Source organism: Antechinus flavipes, chromosome 2 (assembly GCF_016432865.1).
Source record: "Antechinus flavipes isolate AdamAnt ecotype Samford, QLD, Australia chromosome 2, AdamAnt_v2, whole genome shotgun sequence".
Classification (NCBI taxonomy): domain Eukaryota; kingdom Metazoa; phylum Chordata; class Mammalia; order Dasyuromorphia; family Dasyuridae; genus Antechinus; species Antechinus flavipes.
Window position 1 is genome coordinate 657,028,420 of NC_067399.1, and position 20,446 is coordinate 657,048,865.

The following is a 20,446-nucleotide window of genomic DNA, read 5'->3' on the forward strand; positions in this document are numbered from 1 at the left end:
TAAAAATAATTATAACATTCAATTTAAAAATTTTCTCCCTTCTCATCCCCTCATTGAGAAGGCAAGCAGTTTGGGCAAAATGTATTTCTATATTAGTCATGTTGTAAAAGAAAACACAAACCAAAATAAAAACCCAAGAAAAATAAGGTTTAAAAAAAGTCTACTTCAATCTATATTCATATTCCATCAGCTCTTTCTTTGGGAATGAAGAACATTTTTCCTAAGTCCTTCGATTTTCTCTCAGATCACTGGTATTCACAGCTGATCATCTTACAATCTTGCTGTTACTGTGTGTACAATCTTCTGGTTCTACTCATTTCACTTTGCATCAGTTTACTTAAGTCTTTTTCTGAGAGCAGCTAGCTCATCATTTCTTATATCACAATAGTATTCTATCACAATCATATAGTACAAATTGTTCAGCCACTGATGGGCATCAATTTCCAATTCTTTACTAACAGAAAAGAGCTGCTATAAATGTTAAGACACAGTTCCAAGTTGCTTTACATAATGGCTGCATCACTTCATAAGTCTACCAATGGTGCATAAGTGGCAATTTTCCCACATCCCTTGACATTTATCATTCTCTTTTTCATAGTCAAACTAAGAAGTGCGATTTAGCACCTCAGTACTGTTTTAATATGCATTTCTCTAATCAATAGTGATTTAGAGTATTTTTCCTTATGCTATACATAACTTTGATTACTTCACCTAAAAACTGACTTTTAAAAAAGTCATTGTCAATTGAGGAATGGCTCTTATCCATTTCTCTAGATACGAGATGAAGCCTCTATCAGAGAAACAGTGATGATTGCTAACTGTATTTTCCTACATCCGATTTCCCTTCTGTTTATTCTATTCTTTCTCGCCTTTTACCAATCCCTCCTCAATCCCCTCTTGCTTCTGACTATTGTCTTCCTTAATACAACTTCCCTTCTATAAGCAGTACCGCCTCTCCAGCCCCTTTATCTTATCCCCTTCCCCTCTCTTTCTTGTAGGGTAAGACAGAATTATATTCCCAACTGAATATGGATGTTGGTCCCTCTTTGAGCCAATTCTGATGAGAACAAGATTCAAGTGTTCCCCACCTCTTCCCCTTTCACTTGTAACAGCTCTTTCTTGCCTCTTTTTGCCCCATTCTATCTCTGCCAAGTTTCCAAAGCCCTTTGGGGTGTGGACCCTATCCTCCTTTCTTCTCCACTTCCTATCTCTGTGCCTTTTGATGACCGTCCCCTCTGCCTGGCTTGACCACTCAACATCTCTGCCCCCAGACTTGCTTTCTATTTCTTATTCTCTTTATGCTTTTCTTTCCTGTACATATTCATCACAAATGCCCTTGTTATCTCTCCTGTTGAAAATGAAAGCTGCTTTCAAGCTCTTTATTTCATTCTTACATGCCTCTTGATTGCTTCGGTTGTTATCAGCTCATTCCAATTGTCACATCTCAGGTTCTGTACTGATAACATATTCTTACAAGTGAAAAAAATCCCCAAAAGCAATTCTGAAGAGTTTACTAACCATGACACTGTATAATCCTCTGAATCCCTGCAACTTGTTCCAGTGTGTCTATGTTCTGAGTGTAGTTTCGAAGCAGTTTTCCTTCCTTATCCGACAAGGCTATAAATTTATGGCAGAGAGATGGTTGGAACTGCCCAGGATAAATTTCCTATAGAATGTAAAAAGAATATCTATTTTATACTTTTAAAAAACCTTTTATTGACATCTTTTATTTTTACATCACTTACATTTCCTGAATCCTCTCCCTCCCTCCCAGAGCCATGTCTTATAAAAGAGAAAAAAACTCATAGTTCACTAAAATTGACCAACATATCAAAAAATCTGAAATTATCTGTATTGTTTCATTCCTATTGCTCTATCCCACCCCCCATCCCCATCTCTGCAAAGAAGGAGATTCCTTTCCATCTTTCCTTTGGGATAAAACTTGGTCAAAATAAATTCAAAGGATTAAGTGTCCATCATCTGGGGGCCATTCTTTCCATTTACACTGTTGTGGTTTAAAAATCTGCACTAAAGTTTTGGAATTGTTTTCCTGGCTCTGTTTCCTTCACTTTCAATTAGTTCGTGTAACTTTCTTCTCGAGACTCATCACAGCCAATGTTTTTTCCAGCACTAGCCAATATATTCATGGGCCACAATCTGTTCAGCTATTCCCCAATTGATAGAAGGCTACTTTGTTTCCAGTTCTTTGCTATTAATATTATTCTTGTGAACAGGGGAAATTTTTTTGTCTTTAATTACTTCAGGGTACATGACTTACATGACTAGAAGGAAACTTCTCTGGGCCAAAACATACATTTTACTCACTTTCTTATAAAGACTCTATTTTCCAGAATAGTTGGACCACTTCATAGCTCCATCTTTCTACAATCCCCCTCCCTACCTTTTGCCATCTTCCCACTGAATGGGTATGGATGACCCAAAGCCATTCTGATGGGCATTAATCTTATTTTGAATATTTTTTTTGGTAGAGTAAGGAGATGGCGACACTTGTCCTGACAACTATTTCCTCAAATCCTTTGACCACTCATCTTCTGGAGAATGGTTTGGTCTGGATGTCTCCTCTTTATCAGAGACATTTGAGATTTTAATTTGTATATAACCACAACAATTTATTCCCCCAGATGTAGTAATCTTAAGTTTATCCACAAAATTGCCAGACGAAGTATTTAATATTTCAGGTCAGTCACTAGGCATCTGAAATAAGACCTAATTTATGCCATTTAAGATTCTTTTAGCCATTGGACTATAGAGTCTAATTTTTCTTAGGAAAAAAAAAAGTAGATAAAAACAAGAATTTCAGGTTTCAAAGCTGCAGTGGCAAAGTATTGTCGTACTATTTGGAAAGGACATTAAGGGAGAATATTTGAAAAGTTTTTTTTTCTTTGCCATTTATAATAAACAACAGCCTGTGCCAAGTCTAAAATTAAGGTATAAATTCTTTATCAGACATTTCCTTGCCCTGATAGGGACACACTCGGAGTTTCAATTGTTATGAATGCTGGGCTACTATACTGTGCATCTTTTACTAGCAAATAAGTTTCTCCTCTAAAAACAAAAAATTATGACACACCTCTGCCAATGTTTTATTATGACTTTGATCTGGGCCTGTGATTTTTGGTAGAAAACTCCAGTTCAAACTCACTCCACAAACACAGCCTGGCAACTTATCAGTAACTCAGTTTGAATTGCACGGAGATCTTGAGAGGTTAAAGCACTTGCCCAGAGTCACACAACCAGCAAGGTGTCACAGATTGAACTTCAGCTCAGTATTCTTAAAACTCCATGGCCTGCTTCTATTCACTGTGACTTATTAGCACTGAGATTAAAAGGAAAAATGAGGGCTTTGTTCCCTTCCAACTCGAGACAAATATTTTAAAAAGCAGATATCTCTTTACAAAACATGGCTGTCATAATCAATTTTCCTCATTTTTTTCTTTAAGTGGTTTCACATTTGTTTTTTCCTTCAATTGTGTCCAACTCTTGCTGTTTGGGTTTTTCTGGGTAGGGAATCACTACAGTGACTTGCTAGTCCTTCTCCAGCTCATTTTACAAATGAAAAAATGCAGAGTTAAATGACTTGCTCAGTCACATAGCTAGTAAATATCTGAGACTAGATTTGAACTTGGGAAGATGAGTCTCCCTGACTCCAGGCCTGACATTCTACCCACTGTATTGAACCTGGTTGCCCATTAAGTGGTTCCTACTTAACTATTCATTTAGCTTCTATGGTTCAATCCCATTTTTCTGAATCCCTGCTCTGTCAGTAAGCTCCTACTATGTGCCAAACACATCAACAGAAACATATTTCCTCCTGAAGGTTCCATACATCCAAAATAATCCTTTTCAATGGAGACTTCCCATCCTTTGTGCCTCACAGGACCAGAGTGGGAGGCCTATTCCCAGCTCCTGCTCACTTCCAGACATTTCTTATACTGCCCCATCTCACCCGTGTTCTCAAGTCCATGCTGCTTATAGCATCCTTACTGTTACCTAACTAGCTTCTGAAAGGTCAACCTACTTTCCTCAAAGACTTCATGTACAGTTCATGGTCTTGCTCTCCATCTCACTGACCTCAGAAATCTCAATATGGTGATCCATCTAGCCAACAAACCATACAACTCTTCCACCTTTTCACCTTTCACCTCTCTCCCAATTCAGTTCCACAGAGGCTATGGCACCTCAGATTTCTGCATCTAATCATGGCTTCAGAGCTGGAAGAGATCACAGAGGCCACCTAGTCCCAGCCCCTCATTTCAGAGCTGGGGGACCAGAGGCCAAGAGATTTGACAACTTAACTCAAAATCACCCAGATGGCAAGTAGTGAGCTGGGATCTGAACTATGTTCTTCTGGACTCCAATATACCACCCACCACCTCAAAGATCCAAAACTGTGCAATCTCGAGTTCAACAGCTTTCAATTTCAGCAGTGATTGCCTCAGAATAGACCTACCCTTCTTATTTAACATGACCCCCCTCTTCTTCCTTGCTGCCCCTGACAACCCGTAACACCTAAGAGCCCTGATTAGTAGCAGCATCTCCCACCCTGTATCTAGTCCTGCTTCTAACCAAGCCCCTCACAGCAAAGTCCATGAAGATGTGATCTGGCAATTGGTTCTGCAGGTGTTTCAGCCCTCCCTCCTCAGCTGCCATTAACTCCTGAAGCCCTGGAAAAGAAGGTTCTCATCATCAAATGCCATCCCTGGCACTGTCAAATGTTACCACCTGCTTTGCTTCTGTGTCCTAAAAAACTATGGGACCTTTCCATCCGACTTGTTTCTCCCATTAAAATAAAAGCTTCGGAGAGCAAGAATCATCTTGCTTTTATCTCCAGAGCTCAGAGCAAAGTGACACATGTGGAGTGAGTACTTATTAAATGCTTTTTCATTCATTTGCCCATTCTATCTCCAAGGGGCTGGATTCATTTGCCTTCCCTCTTCTAGGGGTTCCTCCCCCCCCGCTCCCCTCCACCCCAGCTCTTCCAGACAGGTGACATATACCCTGTTTCTTAGATCTGCTTCAATGCATTTCAGCCATCTTCTTGCCCTGCTTCCTCTAGATTTAGTCACAACAACCACTGCTATAGACACTGGGTCAATCAAGTGTGCTGCCCCACTCACCATTCTCATGACTTCTTAGACTAAAACAACCCTCCTTGACTCTCGCTCTCTCAGCTGTTGTCTTTCTTTACTAGAAGAGAAGCTCTTTGAAGACAGGGACTTTTTTCCTATTTGTACACTCAACAGCTAGCATGGTGCTGACTCATAAATGCTTGCTCATTCACTCACGCCCATTTGTGCAGTAATATCCACATGGCACTATTCTAAGGGCTTTACAAAAATTCTCATGTGATCTTCACCAAAAACCCCAGGAGCTTCATGCTGTTATCTCCATTTTACAGCTGAGAAAACGGAAGCAAATAGAGGTAAATGACTTGCCAGGCTCCTCTAGCCACCACATGTAGGGAGCCAGGGTACCAGGTCTTCCTGACTCCAGGCCCAACACTGGCCACTGTGCCACCTCACTATGTCACTAAAACTAATCCACACCCTCCATCACAAGTCAGGATCTCGCTCTGCAGTTATCATCTCTTTCACATTCACCTTCAATCTGTTCTTCATCCTTGGCAATTTCCCATCTGTCTACAAAGCATCTTCAGATCTCCTCACGCTTAAAAATACCCAGGTTCCTTTGTCTGACCTGTATTTATAAAAAACATAATTCTCCTTGATACCAAAATTTTGGTCTTAAATCAGGCTTATTTCATTAATATCCATTTCCTATCTAGAGAATAGCCAGTCTCCAGGAGAGAGAGGTAGACAAAAGTACTAAAAAGGAATCTTTACTGAAGCAAAAACCAAAACAAAACGCCTCTATCATAAGGGGAAAAGTGAAAAGAAAAAAAGAAAAGCCAAAGAGAAAAGGCCTTCCCTCTCTGGGGACGACCAAATCCACCCATTCCCAGTATACACTGCCCGTTCACTCACACTCTCCCTCCAGCACCAGGATAATGGTGGTCTTTGCCCTCACACATTTTCATGCCTAGTGTGGCTCTTTCAGAAAAAAGGTGGCAGGAGCAGCCACATCCCCATTGTCAGGAGGGCAAAGATAAGAGGCAGGAGGGAAGGGGAGGCTGAGTGGCTAGGGGAGGACAAGGAAAAGGGAAGGAACAGCAAACCCCTTGGAGAGCCTGGGAGCCAGCTTACTTCTCCAGCCCCTCTCTACTCTGGCTCTCTGTATCCAGCTTTCCCAGTGATCTAGACACAAAGCTGTATGGAACCAACATTCTTCAGGAAAGAATGACCCACAGATTTTCATTTTCTTCTTGGAAGTTACATTCTAAGAATGAAGACAAAACCAGCTTAGGCAGGTCATTTCTGTCTACATTCTGGAGTGAAAGGTGCCCAAAGAGTCTGAATCATTGTTCAAACTTAGTGTTCCCTTTCGGGGACAACATTCAAGATGATAGTAAAAATTAACATTAATTTTCATTTAAATAGTTTTTTCAGAGTAATGAATTATTAGTTCACGGGTTTTTATCAATCCACCATAACTTGCACTTGGACAGTAAATTGGCAAACAAGAATTATCAGTCAAAATCCATTTGTGGAAGAAGTTGGAAAATGTAGGGAAGGGTGAAATTCCCTCTACACATGCAAAGCAGCAATTCCTGCACTGTCTTACGGTCTTCCAGGGTAACCCGAGTCCTGGGAAGTTTAAATGATCTTTCCATGGCCACATAACAGAATGAACTTCAACTAGAACTTGGTCTTTGAAATTCCAATTCCACTAAGCCTTCCTCCCCATCCCAAAAAGGCTGGGTGACTTCTCCATGAATGGGCATTCTATCCCTCATTCCTGTGTCTTTCTATAAGATTTGCCACAGGCCGGGCATGAAAATCTATGTCTTCATTCAAAATTCAGTTCAGATGATCTCCACTTGTGGTGTTACCTTCTTAAATTATTTTGACACAAGCTGTATACCTCCCATTTCATACCTTTCTTTCAGAAAGTCAATAATTTCCTTCAAGGACTGTTTCTTTTTTTGTTTTGTTTCTCAGGGTTAGCCAGCAGTAGCTGTTTAAGTGAAGGTGTTTTGAATGTAATTAAAATCACAGGATCTAGATTACAGAGAATTTCTGAGCCAGTAGCTATTGGATAGTATAGCTATACTATATTAGTAACTTCTTCCAGGGCCCTATGAGACTAGGCTGGTATAATCTACCCAGTGGCCTGGGGCACAGAGGTGAGCATCATGGCACATGAGCTTTCAGAAGCCCTCCTAGCTCACATGAGCTCTGGATGCACAACACAAGCGACCGTCTAAATGACAATGGGATCCACGTATATCCTCACACAGCGGCACCTCCTTTGACTCCAAGTACAACATCCACGGCATCAACCACTATAAATGAATTTTCACTCTCTTCATTCACCAAGTAATCAGAAAATTAAATTTCCCCAGAGAGTTCATTGTCCAAAAGAATAATGACAGAATATGGCCGTACAGCCTTCACATTAGACCCTACTGTAGTTCCTTTGTGTTGAAGGGCCAAGCAATGCCTAGTTTTAGTGAAGAGGCACTTGGTCTAAATCTACTTTCAATTATTTGGCTGTTGCATAGCACGGCATGGCAGGGGGAGAATGAGAGACTGCTCTCAAGGATTCTGCTGGTATCTGTGCCAGGGTAATAGAGGACAAGCCTGACAATCATTCACTTTTCCCAACAAAGCAAGAGATATTTTCCACAGTTTGCCAATATTAAGCTTGACATATATTAATTTTCCCTCCCTTCCTTACTTAATGGGCAAAGGCCAAATTTCATTTTACCGACATTCTCTGGTCCTGGTGAATATAGGCCTATGGCCAATTTCTGTTCATAATTTTCCTACTAAGGCAGCTTTGTGAGTCCCTGTAAAAATATGATTCTAAATATCCTCCCGATTTTTATATGCTGATCTTAATTCCTTTATATATTATTTCTTGGAATGTTTTGCCCCAAAAATATTTTTTGCTCAACAGTTTAAAACCAATTACTTCTGTCTGTCCCATGTGCCTCTGATTAAGTACTTATCTTAAGAGTTACCTTCAAGAACTAGAAAGCATTCCTTGTCAGTTTCTCTTGATGCAATTGATGTCTATTTTAAAGTACAGTCAAGCAAGTAAAACTTTTGTAAAGTGATTCCTTTCCTCTAACCATATAAACTTCTAGTCACTGTTTCCTTTCTGTATGATGTATATGATCTCACACAACATAAGTGCTTATACTATGCTTTTTTACTTTAAAAAATGCACTTTATCTTTTTTATTCTCTCTGAAGAGGGAAAATTTGGGGCAAAGTTAGGACACAGAACAAAAGCATTTCTCGCTTCTATTCTGTAAAATGTAAGAGTTTTTTGCAATATTTTATCCTTTATATTGTAAGTTTGTTTATTTGTTTTGTCGATGGCCTGCTTATTATAATTTTTTGAAAATCTGCAATCACTTTTGCCAATTTCAATAAGTTGAGAATTAGTACAATAGAGGTTATACTAAAAACTAGACTACCTATGTTCAGCCATCAAGCATATTTTTTTTTCCTATTCTCAGATATCAGATTTTTCAAGACTACTTTTAAAAGAAGGTAACTAAATTGTTACGAAAAAGATGGCAACAATGAATTTCTGTATTTAGCTTTAGTTGCTAATATTAGCAGGTAAATTAGAGTGGAATATTTGGGGGAAATGAAGAGTTTTACTGTAGGAAATTAACTTTAGCAGTCCATGTTACTTTTTTTCCTTTGAATGAGTAGTAAAGGTTTTGTAGCCATGGAAAAATCATTTAACATCCCTCAGCTTTGGTCACTTATCTATAAAATAGGATAAAATTAGGCAAGGACCCACACTTAACACCATATACCAAGATAAGATCAAAATGGGTCCATGACCTAGGCATAAAGAACAAGATTATAAATAAATTAGAGGAACATAGGATAGTTTATCTCTCAGACTTGTGGAGGAGAAAGAAATTTGTGACCAAAGATGAACTAGAGACCATTACTGATCACAAAATTGAAAATTTTGATTATATCAAATTAAAAAGCCTTTGTACAAACAGAACGAATGCGAACAAGATTAGTAGGGAAGCAACAAACTGGGAAAACATCTTTACAATTAAAGGTTCTGATAAAGGCCTCATTTCCAAAATATATAGAGAACTGACTCAAATTTATAAAAAATCAAGCCATTCTCCAATTGATAAATGGTCAAAGGATATGAACAGACAATTTTCAGATGAAGAAATTGAAACTATTACCACTCACATGAAAGAGTGTTCCAAATCACTATTGATCAGAGAAATGCAAATTAAGACAACTCTGAGGTATCACTACACACCTGTCAGATTGGCTAAGATGACAGGAAAAAATAATGATGAATGTTGGAGGGGATGCGGGAAAACGGGACACTGATGCATTGTTGGTGGAGTTGTGAACGAATCCAACCATTCTGGAGAGCAATCTGGAATTATGCCCAAAAAGTTATCAAACTGTGCATACCCTTTGATCCAGCAGTGTTTCTATTGGGCTTATATCCCAAAGAAATACTAAAGAAGGGAAAGGGACCTGTATGTGCCAAAATGTTTGTAGCAGCCCTGTTTGTAGTGGCCAGAAACTGGAAAAGGAATGGATGCCCATCAATTGGAGAATGGCTGGGTAAATTGTGGTATATGAATGTTATGGAATATTATTGTTCTGTAAGAAATGACCAGCAGGATGAATACAGAGAGGCTTGGAGAGACCTACATGGACTGATGCTAAGTGAGATGAGCAGAACCAGGAGATCATTATACACTTCGACAACGATATTGTATGAGGATGTATTCTGATGGAAGTGGATTTCTATGACAAAGAGACCTGAGTTTCAATGGATAAATGATGGACAGAGACAGCTACACCCAGAGAAGGAACACTGGGAAATGAATGTGAACTATTTGCATTTTTGATTTTCTTCCCGAGTTATTTTTACCTTCTGAATCCAATTCTCCCTGTGTAACAGGAGAACTGTTCGGTTCTGCAAATATGTATTGTATCTAGGATATACTGCAACATATTTAACATATATAGGACTGCTTGCCATCTTGGGGGGGGGGGGGGGGGGGGATGGAGGGAGGGAGGGGAAAAAACGAAACATAAGCGAGTGCAAGGGATAATGTTGTAAAAAATTACCCTGGTATGGATTCTGTCAATATAAAGTTATTATTAAATAAAATAAAATTAAAAAAAAATAAAATAAAATAGGATAGTAATACATGCAGATACTATCTCAAATAAGATCTCATATAAAAGACTAGCAAATCAGTATTTAAGGGCTATAGAAATGTCAGTCGTCATCATCATATCTGACTCTTGACAAATGTGCAATTTGACACACACACAAAAAAGTCAACCTAAATGCATCATTAATTTATTTTTAAAATTACCCTGTAGTTTGGCCATATGTAAAAAGTACCACAAACTGTCCATAATCTTGATCCTGATCATTCCTAAGAAAAATAACCTAAAGAAAAAAAGTGTACAAAAGTCGCTTGTGACAATACTATAAAAGAAAAATTATTGAAATTCTCCAAGAACAGGAGAATAGCAAAGCAAATATCCTAACATGGTGCATACCAAATAGCTACCTGAAAAAATGCATTAATATGTGAAAGACGTGATTCCATTTTGTACAGTTACGGTTCTATAATAATAGATTTGACAGAAACACCAGGAGAAAACAACATAAGTAGGTACAAATTTAGAGAAAAATGTAAATAAAGTTTAATGATTATTATTTTTAATTTTTATTTTCTACTTAGTAAAAATTAATTTAGGATTAATTTGTTATAAACTCCCCTCAAGAGTTTTGGGTCTAGTTCAGCAAATACTCTGAAGAGCCAATTTCTGAAAGATCAACTTTCTTTATTCATGGATGATATCCACCTCTAATTCTGAGGGCTGCCTCAACCATCCCCCATATTTCCCCAAAAAATGACTGGCAAAAAAACTGACACTATTACATGCTACCTAGAATAAATGGTGATGCTATACAGAATGATTATCACTTTATAAAGAAAGCATCATTAATACATTAAAATCATTTTTCTCCTTGAAAATTTCATAGTCTTACTTGAAAATAAGAATATAAATCTCCGAAAATTTAGATTTCTTCTAATTTCATCTGAGTTCTCATTGTAGTAGGGAGCCCCTTTATTATTCCCTATTTCATTCCCTGTAGAATCTATTCCAAACCTCCTCTTCCCTCAAGCTCCCCAAAGTCTCTCTTGTAATTCTAATAAAAAATCGAATATCCACTGACAATGCAATGGTCAAAAAGAACCATGGTTTATGAACACAATAGAGGCAGAGGGATTCCAAGAAGCTTGAGAAACTATATACTGGTGCACAGCAAAGAAAGAAGAAACAGGGAAGTAGAATTTCCTATAAATACAAAGAAACTATAAAGCTTGATCACCTAAAAGAGCCTGAATAACTGTGAGAGCCCACCTCAGGGCCAGAGCACAAATGATATAGAAAGGTAGACAGTAACGCACATTCTATCAGATACACAATGCTACGCAGATTGGCTTCTTTTTTAGTTACAAAGAGAGAATTCAATGGATGTGAGTTATATAGCAAAGGGATGGTAGTATAAAAACAACAGCAGATAAAACTTTAAATCAACATAAAACTTTAGATCTCTTGAACACACTTATAAAGTTTCAAACACCTTCTCAAATCAAAACTCATTAAAATTTGAGGTAAATCAAGATTTTTTTTTAAGGAAAATAATTTTTTCAAGGGTCCTAATTAAACCCTATACTTGAAGTTATAATTTTTGAAAATCAATTTTCCTTCATGTTATCCCTTTATTTGCTTCAGCCAGTCGCCCTAAAAATAAGCTGCTAGAGGTCATGCTGTTTCTCCACCCCTTCCGGTAATATGCATGCTTATTCACCTGAAGTAGCATCTTCTTCAAGTTAATATTCACTCCCATGTTCCCTTATCTCATCTCAATGAGGACTTTATTTTAATTGTCTTACTCTATAATAGCATTTATTGCAAAAACAACAGTTCATTTCAGCAATAAAATAGCAATCGCTTTAAAACATTTAATCCTGAAAACAATACCTTTGCAAATTTGAAAAATGGTCTTGGATCCTTTCTGAAATATTCAATGTCAAACATTGCTTGAGGATCGGGGAGGTCAGGGAAATCTACAGCCAGGCGTGCATAAATACCATCTCTTGATCTGAAGTCAGGTATTCCACAGGAAACGGATACCTGGAACATGCATGGTATAATTTCTATAATTAGATATTTTAGCTCTATAATTAGGTAGGTTCTTACCACACAACTAGAGATAAACAAGGAAAGGAATCAATTGTAGTTTGATTTTCCTTTTAGTAGATAGCTCTATGGGCTACCTATAACTTCAAAGGGAATAAAACCAAAGACTCTTTAACAGATGTCAGCTTATTTCCTTAGGGCTACAGCAGAAAGAGAGAAGGTAGCTTGAGACAAGCAAAAGAAGTTATTTTGAAGCTTCTGACCAAAACATAGGAGTAATATGACATGGACCAAGAAAGTGAACTTCCTCTACAACAATATTGGAGGGGAAATTCCATAAAAGCAAAGTCTAGATTCTTCTTCCTAAGAACTAAATCATTTGCCTTTATTACAGAGAACACTGGCCTTTATCTTTAAAATAATATATACATCTTCATTTCATAATAAAAGTTTAGAAATCCATATATAGTAAGGACAAAAAAACTTGGAAACGTGGCCATTTCTCCCATTATTTGTAGTATGGCATTTCTGGTACTACTTTAGACATTCATTGCCAGGGGCAGACTCTACCGGGTTTCCAATCTGTAAGCTGGAAAGCCAGCTGCCCTTTGAGAGGCTCAGTCAGCACCTGGATACTGCCCAGTTTCTGGCCATTAATGACTATGTAGGGGTCCGCCACTCAGTGTACTTCTGAACCTCTCTCCATCTGATCCACAACAGCACAAGGAACTCCGCTTGGTGCTTCAATAAACTCTAGGGACAACTTTCACCTGATGGAAGTGCAAGAGGAAGAAAGGAAAAGGAAAGGAGAAAGGAGAAAGGAGAAAGGAGAAAGGAGAAAGGAGAAAGGAGAAGGCCCCGTGGCTCGACCTCTTCTTTCCCAGATAGTCATGAACTAGCTCTTTAATGGCAGATGTTCTAGAATCTTATCAGGAATCCAAGCTGATCAGTCTATATGTGGCTACCTCAATCGTATTTTGCTTTTTGGAGCATCAGGAAAATCTTTACCTTTCTCCAAACTTGGAGTCCTTTTGCTAGGCTCCCAGGATGATGGAGGTAATCTAACTTTATTCTGTTCTTGTTACTTGGCCACCATTAAAAATGCTGTACTTGGGGGGAAATGCCTGCACCTCTAAATTTGACTGCTTGAAATTCTCATGACTTCAAATATATTTTCAGGCTAAGTTCTTTCATCTGGGAACATTTTGGAAGGGCAAGACTTGCTATTCTTTAGATTGTTTTACAGAATTCCTTCAAGCAGTATCTTAGGTGCAAATGAATCACCCATAGGAGGTAGCAGTCACCTGGCCTGACCAACCTTAACCAGCCTATCACACATAGGATGCCAGCCTCAGAAGACGGGCATACAGTCAACCAAAACCTGCCTCAATATCTCCCAGTTAGGAGACCCTCCTCATTACCACTGATCGACTCTTCCTCCTTTACCTGCCTTTCTCTGCACTGATCACTCATCTGAGAGTACTTTGGATTTGCATTCTTTCCTCAGAGAATGGAGCCCTCCATATCTAGTGTCCCAATTTGAACTTTTTTTTTCTCTTTTAGGAAAAAGGCCTTACACCAAGTACCATGTGCCCCAGAAAAGCAAGCCAATAAAATAAATCAACTGCCATTGTACGATCACCCCAATTAATATGATTAAAAAAATCTCTTACTGCCCTCATAGTAGGAATGGGCTCCAGACTCAGGGCAATTAATACTGAATGTCCACCGCCTCTAGAGAAGCATGAGTTACTTGCTGTTTTTTTCATGGTCCAAAGTAGACAAGCATTGGATTCCTCTACCCAACCCTGCCCCCATTGAAGTCAATCTTCCAGCCTCCTTTGGAGGGAACAATGGCATGTAACTGATGTATATGTTAAGGGCTAGGCCCCGATTCCATTGGCCATTAATTGTCTTATGGAGCGATTACCCTGAAGGTTTCTAGGAAGGGCTTTTTTTTCTCTTTTTGACCTTTAACTTGACAGTAAATATATATCCTGCTGCTATACTGAATCTGCCTGCAGCCAATCATACACATTCATTACTACATCTATGAGTAACAAAAATAATTACATTAATTATTTTTTTAAAACCCCACACAACTTTACTGGGAAAAGTATGAAGAAGAGAAACATTTATTAAAAGCTTACTCTTTTAACAACCATACATACCCCAGCTCCCGTCAGAACGATGATTTTTTTGCACTCCTGCAATAATTTCACAGCATCCTCAATTGTATTAATATCTTTTCTCTTTTTCCTTTTTGGTGGTTCTGAAAGGATGTTTATAACAATCTGCCAGAGTGTCATATCATCTAGTTCAGGCGGGGGGATTGTTTCTGGCAACAGATCCTTTAGGATCGTCCGAGGGTCTGTGCCAATCATGAGATGCTGCTGCACAAAAGTGTAAGGACCTATGATTATAAGGGGAAAAAAAAAAGGGATCAAATCACCCTTCTAAAGACATCTACAACTCTGAGTGAGATTTTTTTTCCAAGTTGAAAAAATGCAAGTTCAGTTAGAATCAACTCAAGATATTCTTAAAAGTCCCAAAAGATATTACTTACATGTCTGAAATTTGACGATCTAAATTTTAGCAATCAAGTGAGTCAAGACTACCTACCTAAAGAAGCCAGAAGAGGTACCTCCTAATGTAAACTGGGGCTACAACTATCTACATAGAACTCTGTGGCAGTCAAAGGAGTCTTCTCTTCTACCAACCTCAGCTCTGTGGACTGTGGAAAGTGGAGATTCAGCTTTAATTTAGCATTCACAAATTTAGACTGAGAATTTGCTATTCATTTAGATGATTCACTTCCCAGAAGCACCTTTACAAATGTTTAACGCTGTTCCCTCACCTCTTCTAATTTCTCAAGCATTTTCACACTATATGGCATTAAAAGATTATCACATACTGTACTTTTAATTCTTTGCAGGGAAAACACTGCTAAATCTAAGATTTTAAAAATCAAGAATCTTAAAAAAAAATAGGGAGGATTTTTTTACTGTTCACAAAAATGTCAGCTAGACTGAGTTCTATCAGTAGTTCTCATATTAAATCTCCTTCTCAAAAGTACAGGTCGTATTAGAGAAGGTCAAATATATCTCCAAAAAGTTAAAGTTCCAATTTTCACCTGTAGCTTTCCTATTAAAATGCACTAATTATAAGGACTACAGCAGAACAACTTCCCAGGATAATCTATCACATTTTCACACTATTTTATATACACTCCACATGTATAATTCAAAAGAGCTGAGAAGTCAATCTTAGACTGTCCATTAAAGCCACAGGTACTTACATCCAAATAGGTAGTGAGTTGAATCAAGTCAACAAGCATTTATTAATTACCTACCATATGCCAGGCATGGTGTTAAGTGCAGGACTTCACTTAAAATTCTATAGGGCCCCCCCCTCCCCCTAAAAAAACTGACACCACAATGTAGAAAATTTAAGGAATTTCAAAATTTGGAGATACATGGGAGACATAGGGGGACTCTGGCACAGAACCACAGAGCATGATGTGCCTGCATTACAGAATGTACTATGCTTTATGACTTAAGATGTACCTAGAAGATACACTTAGCACCCCCCCAAAAAAAATCTTTAGTAATAAATATTAAAATTTAGAAGTCAGAGCCATATTTAATATCAAAACAAAAACATAGATCCTTCAGGTGAAATATCAGCAGGTAAGGCCAAGGCAAAAAGTTCTTAAGAAACATAAAACAACAAAAGGTTGAAAAGGCAGTAACCATCCTGACATATGTCATCTTGAAAAATGTGACTTTGGATTCCATCCCAGGAGGAAAAAGCTCAAGGGTAGCACTGTGCTACAAAGGCATCAGTTTCTGACTTGAAAGTTCCCAAATTAGGGCTCTTCAGGTTCTATAATCAGATTTTAAAGACTCTTCTAGAGCCAAGTACCAAAATGAGACCAAGCTCAGCCAGCTGAGACACTTTTAACCCTTTCCTCCTGGATGGAGAAAATGAAGACCCAATCTGATGGAGACCGTCCTATTGAGAAGGGCTCTTCCTGATGATATACATAACATAAATCCAAGAAGGCTGAAGTGGATGCTTCTATAGTATCAGAGCTAGAATAGACTATAAAAGTCTATCTGCCTATTTTGTCTCTGAAGAACCTTGGGATTGAATTAAACATGGAAGAACTGCTCAGAATGGCCTCCCTGCACCAAAGGAGGCACTGTGCCCTATGAGCAAACAGAACTGTGGGAGCCCCAAAGAAATGAGACATGTCCACTCCAAATGGGCATTGCATGCCCTAGCCTCAGCAAAGGCTTCCGAGCCACATTCAGACATGATGATCCTTGATGCTGCTCAACAGAGCAGCATCATTTTGGTCCTCTTCAATTACGAGGGACAACAACCTTTAATGTATCCGGAGGCCACGGTCTTCAGGAGATTAAATGACCTGCCCCTTAGCCTTGGGGAGCCACTAAGAAGATTTGGCAACAAACCAAAAAGGAGACCCTGGAACTCAAGCTGACACAAGGACAAAATGTCCCATTGCAGGACACCTTTCATGGCCAAAAACATCCCCAAACTTGCACCTGTTCGAGGTCTGGGAGTCCAGTCACTGGAGCTTGCATGAGAGGCTCGGTCATCCTCGTCACTGTCACAGGAATGAAAGCCATTGGCAAGAATTTCATCACTGAAGAGATTTTCTGCAAAACAGAAATAAATCACCCTTAGAACACAGTCCATCTCTTTAACAAGGGTCAGACCAAAGGGACGACACAGCACAGGCGAAAGAAATGGCCTCTGAGTCCAGAGGAACTGGTTCAGGTTTGTCCTGACAAATGGTGCTGCAATAGTAGCGCACGCCTCAATTCTCAGAGAACAAGTTGGCAAACAATTGCAGCTCCAAGGAGGAAAATTCCTCCCTGAAAGTTGGCTACGGCACAGGACCAAAAAGAAAGTATGCTTTTATTAAAGATCCATTATGACTATCTTCAAAAATACACAAACCCCAAAATTTTACTCACTAGAAACAGTTAGAGAAAGGATAGATTAGAGTGCTGGGCCTGAAATCAGCATGAGTTAAAAATCCCCCTGGATTGTGTGACCTTGGACAAGTCACTTATCTGTTTGCCTCAGTTTCTTCATGTATAAAATGGGGAAAGTAATTATCACCCACCACCCAGGGTTGTTGTGAAGATTAAATGAGATAAACTATAAAAAGTGCTTGCCATACAGTAAGCACTATATAAAGGCTTATTCCCTTCCCCTTTCCTACTTCAATTACTATTTCAAATGTTTATTTTATTATTATATTAATTGACTATATTAAAAGTCTATTTGCAAGCTACTGTCATAAGTACTGAAGAAGTGGGAGATCAAAAAATCTGTTCCTATCTTCAGTCCCTTATATTATTCTGGGGACTGGAGCACAATATTTGCAGCTAAGTAAATTCAAATAACTTCTAAAAAACACTATCATCCATGTTTTCACTCTTCTCACAAGGCATATTAAAGCTCTAAGAAAATTGGGAGTTTCTTGAGTTAATAGTTAAATATCATTAATAACCTGCGGCACCTTACTGGTTTTTAGCAGCAAGACTTTGTGCCTCAACATATATTGTATCTAAGCTATACTGCAACATATCTAACGTATATAGGACTGCTTACCCTAGGGGTAATCTAGGGGAGGGGGTGGAGGGAGGGAAGGGAAAAATCGGAACAGAAGCAAGTGCAAGGGATAATGTTGTTAAAAAAAATTATTCTGGCATGGGTTCTGTCAATATAAAGTTATTATAAAATAAAATAAAATATATAATTAAAAAAAAAACAAAAAACAAAAAACTTTGTGCCTCACCTCCCAAGGTGGGAGGATGCACCTAAACTTAGCCTCCAGCATTTGGGCTTTCAGGGCCATCTCCTCGTTATAATGAGACATCAGAAATAGACTTCAGATCAATTCTTTATTGTACTTTAAATTGGCTAAATTAATAAGCATCAATTGTTTTCATCTCAAAGATTCTGCATTACTAATTACTAATCCAACTATAGAATCTAATTCAGTGCAAAAACAAATTTGAAATTTACTAAAGTAGGACTGACTGCCCATCAAATTGGAGCACTTTTAAAGGTAAACCAAATAATGGCAATTTTCACCCTTGCTTTCTTCACCAGTTTCTATTACCCATCTAACATGTAGCTAGAAATCCTTCATAATAGGTAACATTTTCATTGCATTTATTTAGTCAGACACTGTGCTGCTGCTAAGCACTTTAAAATTCCCTGATTTAAACCTCACAGCAACCCTTGGGAGAAGGGTGCTATTTATCATTCCCATTTTACAGTTAGAAAAACTGAGGCAAAGCGGTTACAGCTAGCAATTCTTCAAAAGGCAGTAGGACCACAGGGCTCGATGCCAATTGCGGCTAAATTATGCTAATGGTTGCTGGTCAATATCACAAACTATACTGCTCATTCTCCCTCATAAAGATACCAACACCAATAAGGACTACGCCAATTATGTCTTTTGGTGCAAACCTTTGCACAAAGTGTTAGGTAGCAGCTAGCTGAAAACGTATGCAAAGACGGGATCAGAGTGGGGGGCGGGGGAGGGAGGAGAAGAGAAGCCTTTCAGGACAAGTGAATTTGGCCTTCTCTAACTTCAGGAGTGCACCCCTTCACTTCCAGGAGCCTCACGCAGCCGGCCGGAAGGAACACAACCTGTCAGCGCTTGGGATGCCCCTGGCACCAAAGTGCCAATGCCAGAGGGAGGCATCACTGCCTTCCCCCTGACTCTGCCTCCATTTACAGGAAGCTTTTGCTCCCTCTGCTTCCCGAGCCTGCCTGGCCCAGTCCGACAGAATCAATGCGGGCAAGAAATCTCGAACTCCTGAAACCTCGGGGCGGACTGGCTAGGACTGGCGCGGGAAGCGCTCCTGCAGCCCGCCCTCCGCCTGTCAAGCGGCGGGGCACTCGGGTCCCGCACCGGGGCGCGGAGGGAGAAATGAACATCTCAGGGCCCCAGCACGGCGGCCGCCAGAGCGCCCAGCCGCCCCAAGAACCTACTATCCGGGACCCCGGAACGCGAAGGGGCCCACAGAGGAGGCTTGGGGGAGGGGAAGAAGTGACCCCAGCCGCCTAGAAGGCGAGGGGGAGGGGCGCTTCGGGGTCGCGGGCCCCGCGGGGAAGGCCCGACCCTCCCTGCCTGCCTCCCCCCCCCCCCCACTCCCCCCGGCTCTCCCCGCCTGGCCGGCCCGCGGGGGGCGGTGCGCAGTCGCGGCCGCCCGGACCCTGCGCACCTCGGTAGCCAATCGCCGCCGCCGCCTCGTCCTCGTCCTCGCCCCCCTCTTCCTCCTCCTCCTCGTCGTCGTCTTCTTCTTCTTCGTCGTCGTCGTCCGGCGGCGGCTGCGGCGGCGGCTCCCGGGGCAGGCCCCGCAGGTCCCGCGGGCCCGGCCCATTGTCCCCGCCCGGGGCGACCGCGTCCGAGGCCTCCCCGAGCGAGGCGGCCGCCGCCTCCGGGCCCGGGCTCCCCGCCCCGCCGGCCCGCTCCGCCCCCGGGCCGGGGCCCGGGCCGTCCCTGCGCTGCCGCTTGCTGAGCGGCTCCCCACTGGGCTCCGCGGGACCTCCGCCGCCCGCGCCGGGCTCCAGGGCGAACGTCGCCTCGTCCGCCATCTTCAACTGCCTCCTGCCCGCTTGGGCCTGGGCTTGGGCCTGGGCCTGGCCTCGGCGCCGCCTCCGCCGCCCGCGCTCTGCCGCCCGCCCCCGCCCACCCGCTCGGCAGACGCGCAGCAGCAGCTCTGGCGCCCCCGCCGCGCCGGCTGCGGGAGATTTAAACCCCCGTCACGTGACCCGCGCCACCCGGCCCCGCCTCGCCCCTCCCGGCCCCTCCCCTCCCTCCCCTCCCGGTCTGGCCACTACTGACACCCACGCGGGCCCGGACCACAACAAAATGGGTCACGTGGCCCGGCGCTAGGGCGCGCGGGGGGAGGAGGGAATGAGGCGGACGGGGCGGGGCTCCGTTTCTGGGCCGGCCCGCGGGCGCGCGCGCGCTGATCCGCGCCCGCTCGGCGTGTGCCTGGCTCGCGCCGCCCGCTTCCCCCCCTCTCCTTCCTCCATCCTGCTCGGCCGCGGCCCAAGGAAGGGACG

The 20,446-nt window shown here is 41.2% G+C and overlaps 1 protein-coding gene across 1 annotated transcript in view; it reads right to left on the bottom strand.

Moving 5' to 3' along the window:
* The window catches only part of SIRT1 (sirtuin 1), a 32,332-nt gene extending 12,271 nt beyond the window's left edge, over nt 1–20,061 (bottom strand). The window contains exons 1-5 of the mRNA XM_051982589.1: nt 19,600–20,061; nt 16,894–17,007; nt 14,494–14,735; nt 12,164–12,316; nt 1,519–1,666 (exon numbers count right to left, since the gene is read on the bottom strand). Coding sequence (XP_051838549.1) covers nt 1,519–1,666; nt 12,164–12,316; nt 14,494–14,735; nt 16,894–17,007; nt 19,600–19,972 — 1,030 coding nt within the window. The 5' untranslated portion in view covers nt 19,973–20,061. The remainder of the gene's footprint in view (nt 1–1,518; nt 1,667–12,163; nt 12,317–14,493; nt 14,736–16,893; nt 17,008–19,599) is intronic.
* Nucleotides 20,062–20,446: the final 385 nt, after the last annotated feature.